This window comes from Leopardus geoffroyi, chromosome B3 (assembly GCF_018350155.1).
Source record: "Leopardus geoffroyi isolate Oge1 chromosome B3, O.geoffroyi_Oge1_pat1.0, whole genome shotgun sequence".
NCBI lineage: Eukaryota > Metazoa > Chordata > Mammalia > Carnivora > Felidae > Leopardus > Leopardus geoffroyi.
The window spans coordinates 147,703,352-147,709,587 of NC_059337.1; the positions used below are offsets into that span (position 1 = coordinate 147,703,352).

At 43.9% G+C, this 6,236-nt stretch overlaps 1 gene segment (V, D, J or C); it reads right to left on the reverse strand.

Annotated features, from left to right (window-relative positions):
* Positions 1-4,559: 4,559 nt before the first annotated feature.
* On the reverse strand, positions 4,560-5,540 carry LOC123584397. The segment is given in 2 exon segments: positions 4,560-5,119; positions 5,220-5,540. Coding segments are annotated over 2 exon segments (591 nt in total).
* Positions 5,541-6,236: the final 696 nt, after the last annotated feature.

Consider the following 6,236-nt stretch of genomic DNA (forward strand, 5'->3'; position numbering starts at 1 on the left):
TTCCATTTCTGTATTCTAGAAAAAAGAGAGGAAACAAAAAAGAGAAAAAGATACAAAAAGGATAAAAGGAAATCATTTGAAAATTCAAAAAGTGAATACACCGTAGTAGACTAAAATAAAATGATGGAAGTAAAAGAGAATTTGAAAAAATTTACATAAAAGCAATCAATATAGTAAAAAAATTAAAGAAAAATATTTTTAATAGAAATTGAAAGTGAAATGAAGTTTTTCTCATTCTGCATTCCAGAAAAACTACAGAAACGAAGAAAGAAGATAAAAAAAGAAAAAGAAAGAAAAAATAAAAAGGAAACTGTTTGGAAATTTCAAAATGGGAATACACTGAAGTAGAGTAAAATACAATGATGGAAGTAAAATAGAATTTGAAAAAAATAATTACAGAAATGTAAAAAATATAGTAGCAAAAATTAAAGAAAAATATTTTTAATAATAATTTATAATAAAAATAATTTTTTCTCTTTCTGCATTCAAGATACAGAAAATAAGTGTAAAAGAGAAAAAGAAAAAAAAGAAAATTGACTAGATGAACCTGCTAACAGATTGAAGTAGGACTGAAATTACTTTGTTATCCCCTAGATGTCAGTCTATGTAGCTCTTTATAGTCCATAAAGTAAGCGGCAGTGAGACTTGTGTTCCTGAAGAGCCCAGTTGGCCCAGTTGGGCGGGGCTCAGTGTAATGGCTCTGCTGTCCAGGAGATGGCGCTTTTAGGCTCCTGGGGTGGATTGTTGCGGTGCTTGTAGGTGCGAATGCACATGCGCGGGAGAGGTGAAAATGGCGCCACCCAGCTACCCAGTCTGTTCTCCTGGATCATCAATCGCGCACCCATCCTCTGTCTCCAGCCCTTGTCCACTCCCCGCTCTTTCACTCTCTGTGACCAGGCCCCAGGCCACACCTCTCTCCCAAGTTTTGTCACAGACGCGGCTGTTTTCCCCGGTCCCTTACGTCCAAAGGACCGTGACTTTGACCTGTTCTGCCCCTCTGTGGGAGGGTCTCACCAAGCAATGGCCGAATGAGCGGGTCTCACCAAGCAATGGCCGAATGAGCAATGGCCGAATATCTGCTGCACCTAGGAACGCTTGCTGGACACTGTTGTTGTCGTTGCCCCGAGACTGTGGCCAGGTGCCAGCCCGCCCCAGAAAAAGTTTGCAAGAGAGTGTAGCAGCAGCGTTTCATGGATTATGGAAAATCACAACACACGTCTGGCACCAGGCTTCACCCTAAATGACCTTGTTCCAGCACCAGCAAATGTGGCCGTTTTCCGGGGTCTGCTGGGACCAGATGGCTTTGGCAGTCTCCTCCAAATGTCCTTCCAGCAGTGCAGCTGCCTCTCCCCGTGTGGCCTGAGAACATCCTGGACCCCACTCTGTTCCTGGGATTCTCCCTTCCCACCAGAGCACCTCCACGTATGGAGCTGTAGAGTTGCAGCCTTTGCTCTCCCCTTGTTTATAGTCTTAGTGGAATTTACATACTCTCCTTTCTCCTTTGTCCCTTTTTAGTTTAGTCCCTGTGGCTGTTTCCAATTTTCCACTTTCTCTCCAGCTGCTTTTGGGGAGGGGTGCTTTTCCTGTTTTCTCCCCCACTCCCCAGTCTCTGTCCTCTCTCCGCCTGCAAAAGCACCTCCCATCCTGCAGCTTCTTGCTCCCCAAGGTCCCCTTTCCACACCACGTACTTGTTGAATTCTGTGGTTCAGGTTGTGAAGATTGTCGTGTTAATCCTCAATCAGTTTTCTAGGTGTGTAGGATGGTTTAGTGTTGGTCTGGCTGTATTTCATGGACGCGAGACACACAAAAATCTCCCATGTTGTTCTGCCATCTTGTCTCCTCCCCCATTGGCTGCCTTATTTTCAATTGAACATTTGAGGATATCATGCCACTTCCTTCTTTCCTGCAGGTTTCTGTGGACACTTCTGCCATAATCTTTTTTTATCTTCCCGTATTCGTTAGCAAACTCTTCTGTCTTCATGCTTATAGGGTTTTTTTAATCTGTGTATTTTGTGAATTTTACTATGTTATGTCTCAGAGTCGGCCTGCTTTTTTTTTTTTTTCTAATTTTAATGAGAGTTCTCTGTGACTCATAGATGTGGACGTCTGTTTCCTTCACCATTTAGTGGAAATTTTCCACTGTAATGCATTCAGACAAAACTTCTCCCCTTTTTTCTCCCTCTCTTCTTCTTCTGGGACTCCTTTGAAAAGAATTTTATTACACTTTATGGAGTTGCTGATTCCCTAAGTATACGTTTGTGATGCAATATTTTAATTTTCCTCTTCTTTCCTGCTTCATTTCTCACAAAATTTTATCTTCCATGTCACTTACTCATTCATCTGCTTCTTTCTGCCTTGAGATCATTATATCCAATCAGGTTCACACCTCGGTTACAGCATTTTAAAAGTTTCAGCCTGACCTGGTTTTAGGTCTTTTCCATCTGTAGTCAGGGTATCCTCATGCCTTCTAGACTTTCTCAAGCACAGCTAGTATTCTTAGGATAGTTTTTAAAAGTTCTGTTTCCTTATGATAGGTATTAAATTCTGTTTGAGGCTTATTATTTATATGTGTTTTAATTATATCCCTGGCAATGTCCTTTTATCGTTTTTTCTTTTGGAATGAATTCCTCCATCACTCTGTATGTCCATGTCTCCGCTTTCTTAAGTGTTTTAGGAAAATCCTGTTATGTTTTCTGCTTCTAGAGTAGTGTCTTTTTTGAGAAATGTTTACATACTGTTGACAACGTGACATTCTGGAAGCATTTCTTGCATGTGCTGTGTGCACTGTGCTGTCATGTATTGGCTGCTCTGTCCCTCAGGTCAGTCCTCTGCAGAGTTCTCCTTGCCTCCCGGGGAGTGTTTTTCAACTTTGTCCATAGTGTTGTGAGTTTTAACTAGGTGAGTTTGGTCTCCTTATTAAAAGAGGCTAATTCCTATTTCCCCTAGAGGTGAAGCTATGCCTCACTATATGGTCAGTAGACTTGGTGCCTGTGGGGGTATATGGTGGTCTTTGGAAGGAAGGGTGCAATGGTGGTCTGGGTTCTAGGCACTCTTTCCCTAGTAAGGAAGCACCTGAGGAAGGAAAGGTGGGTATGGCTTGGTGTCAGTGGCTCAGTGTCTACTGGGGGTTGTTGTGCTGCTCACTGAATTCTGTCCATGATAATTGGTGGGAGGAATATTGGCATCAGCTCCTTCTCTAGTCCCTGAAGTTGGAGTTTCCAGCCACCCCTGTTCAGGAAGCCCTCACATAGAACAATCTGTACTCATGGGTCCCAGGCTTCCTTCAGAACCCGGCCTTCACCCTGCCTTTGTCCAATCCATTGGCACACCTGGCAGCTCAGGACTCTTATGTTTTATCTCAGGAGCTCTAGCTGGGTTTGAATACACCAAATAGTTGAACTCAATGTGACAGGGACCCCACTGATCCTCTGGGACAGTGTCTTGCTGTGATGTGGTTGGAGCTGGTTATCCCAGAAGGGCAGTTGCATGAACACTAGGAGCTTGGAGTTCATGGTGAGGAAGAACAAGAAGGGAGCGTTCAGTTAGCTGCTCTCAGCAGAGGCTCCTATGCTAATGACCAGGGCAGTGCAATGGTGCCTGTCAGCTCTCCTGCCCCATGAGAGGCAATGCCCTGTCTCCCAAATACACTCCAAGAAGGTAACTGTCTCACCCGATATGACCCAGGGGATCCTCAAACCGCAGCAGTCCCTATGGGCCTCGGGGCTCCTTCTCCACAGGAGCACTGCTATGCCCACCAGGCTCCACCCCAGTGATGGCATGGACTTCTAAATCTTCAGTTTTTGAACTCGACATTTACAGCAGGTTGACTTGTCATGATTACCTTTATGTGTCATCTTGACTGCGTCATGGGTGTCCAGATTCACGACTGTTTCTGTGTATGTCTGTGATGAGTTTCCAGAAGAGATTGGCATTTCCATCCATGGTTTCTTTCTGCCTGGGCATCACCCATTCCATCATAGTTCTGAGTAGAATCCGATGCATAGGGAGGAAGAATTCCCTCATTTTTACTTCCCATGTGCTTGTTTGAACACGAACATTGGTCTCCTCCTGCCCTTGTTCTTAGAGTTACATCATAGGCTCTGCAGGTTCTGAGACTAGACACTAGTTCAGAATCAGGCGAGAATTATACCACTGGTTTTCCTGGCTCCTCAACTTGTGACAGTATCATGGGACTTCTCAACATATTTTGTCATGGAAACCAATGTGCTTTGGGTTCTGTTGCTCGAGGGAATCCTGACTAATACATGCAGATGATTTATCTCTTGTTTAGAGGAATTGAATAAAGCTGTAGCTCATTTAAAGTCCTGAGTAGCAAAGTGCCATGAAGGAAGTGTCACGTTGTTTGATTGGGACAAGGGCTGGGTGAAGATAATGGGGAGCTGTGGGAGGTTGTGGTCCTGGCTGCACAGGGAGTGCATCTGGGAATCATGTAAATGTTCAGCTATTGTGCCTCAGGAAATCTGTAATTCACTCCTGTTGAGGGACAGGAGTAAGCAATGCAAACAACTGTGTCTTTGTGCATGTTAGGGTAGTTTTCCTAGGAAAACAATGATCTAATTCACACAGCTAATAGGTAAACACAGAATTCTGTGTCCAGAGAGGCTCCCTGGAGAAACTGCTGTGTGGAGAGGAAGCCCCACACCCTGAGAGGAAACCTGCCTGTAACCTCCATCTACACCTGCTCCTGGCAACACAAAGCAGAATTGTGCACAGTGTGCGCCCCCTGGTGGTGCTGATCCCCTCCTGCAGGGAGGTTTGTGTCTGGGCTCCCAGCGAGGTCCCCTCACCCTGTCTCTTGCACAGTAATATGTGGCCTTGTCCTCGGCCTGCAGGTTGTTCATCTGCAGATACAGCATGTTCTTGGAGTTGTCTCTGGAGATGGGGAATCGGCCCTTCACAGAGTCTGCATAGTTTGTGCTACTTCCATCAGTATGAATATATGCGAGCCAGCGCAGCCCCTTTCCTGGAGCCTGGCGAACCCAGCTCATTCCATAGCTACTGAAGGTGAATCCAGAGGCCACACAGGTGAGTCTCAGGGACCCCCCAGGCTGCAACAGGTCTCCCCCAGACTCCACCAGCTGCACGTCACACTGGACACCTGTAGACACAAGACATCTTGGTCAGGAAACTGTCACACATCTACTGGTCTCACTCATATCCACTCACATACTCAGTGTCTCTCATTCACCATGAATTACCTTTTAAAAGAGCAACCAGGAAAACCCAGCCAAGCTCAAAGTCCATGGTGAGGTGTCTGTTCTGTCCTGATCAGAGAATGGGAACAACTGGGACTCCGGGGCTGGGGCTGCTCTCCCAGCTGCAGAGTCTGAGATGGGCTGGTTTTATCAGCACAGAGAGGACCCCATTTGCATGTGCTCTGACATATATATCAAGCTCCATTCTTAGATTTGATTCTTTAAAAATGAACGACAGAGTTAGGGACGCACTTGTAGTTTAGTTTGTGTAGATGGTGCTGTGACAATTTGAATAATTGTATTCAGTGAGTACAGGTATATTTGCAGTCCTGTGTGCATTTTTACAGGTCTTTCATCCACATCGATCATTTTCACTCTACAAGTATTTTGCATACGTTTTGAAGTTTAACCCAAAATACTTTATTCTGTGCCATTTTCACTTGTATAATTTTGTTATTTATTTTGCATGTATTTTCATGCTGGTGTGTAGAATCACAGGTGGTTTATTTTTATTTATTTTCTTTGTTCATTTTGCATCCTGCTCTTTTCCTCATTAAAAAAAACTGGTTCTAATATTTTTTGTGGGATCTCTAGGGTTTTGTTATGTTTGAGATCAATGTCACCTGCAAACAACTAATTTGCCTTCCTCCTTACTGATTTAAATGTCTTTTATTGTTTTTATTCCCTATTTTTTTCTGGTTACGCCTTCCAGTTGTAGGAGAAGAAAGCTTTTCCCGTCTTTTCTTCTGGGATTTAGCCAGTGTAAGGATTCAATTGACATAAGACATATCTACAGGAGAGAATAAATTTCATTTTGTAAGTGCATGGCCTTCCTAATGATATGACACCCAGAGAAAGGACAAAGCAGGTGGCACTTGTGATTTTCAGACAACAAAACATTGGATTTGGCAAGAATTAAGTTTGGGGTATTATGTTAGTCACCAATTAAGTAGGTTTGTTTGCACAGCCTTCTTGTCCCTGTGTTCCTTATTCTGGTGCTAACGATGGTTCTTCCCTCTT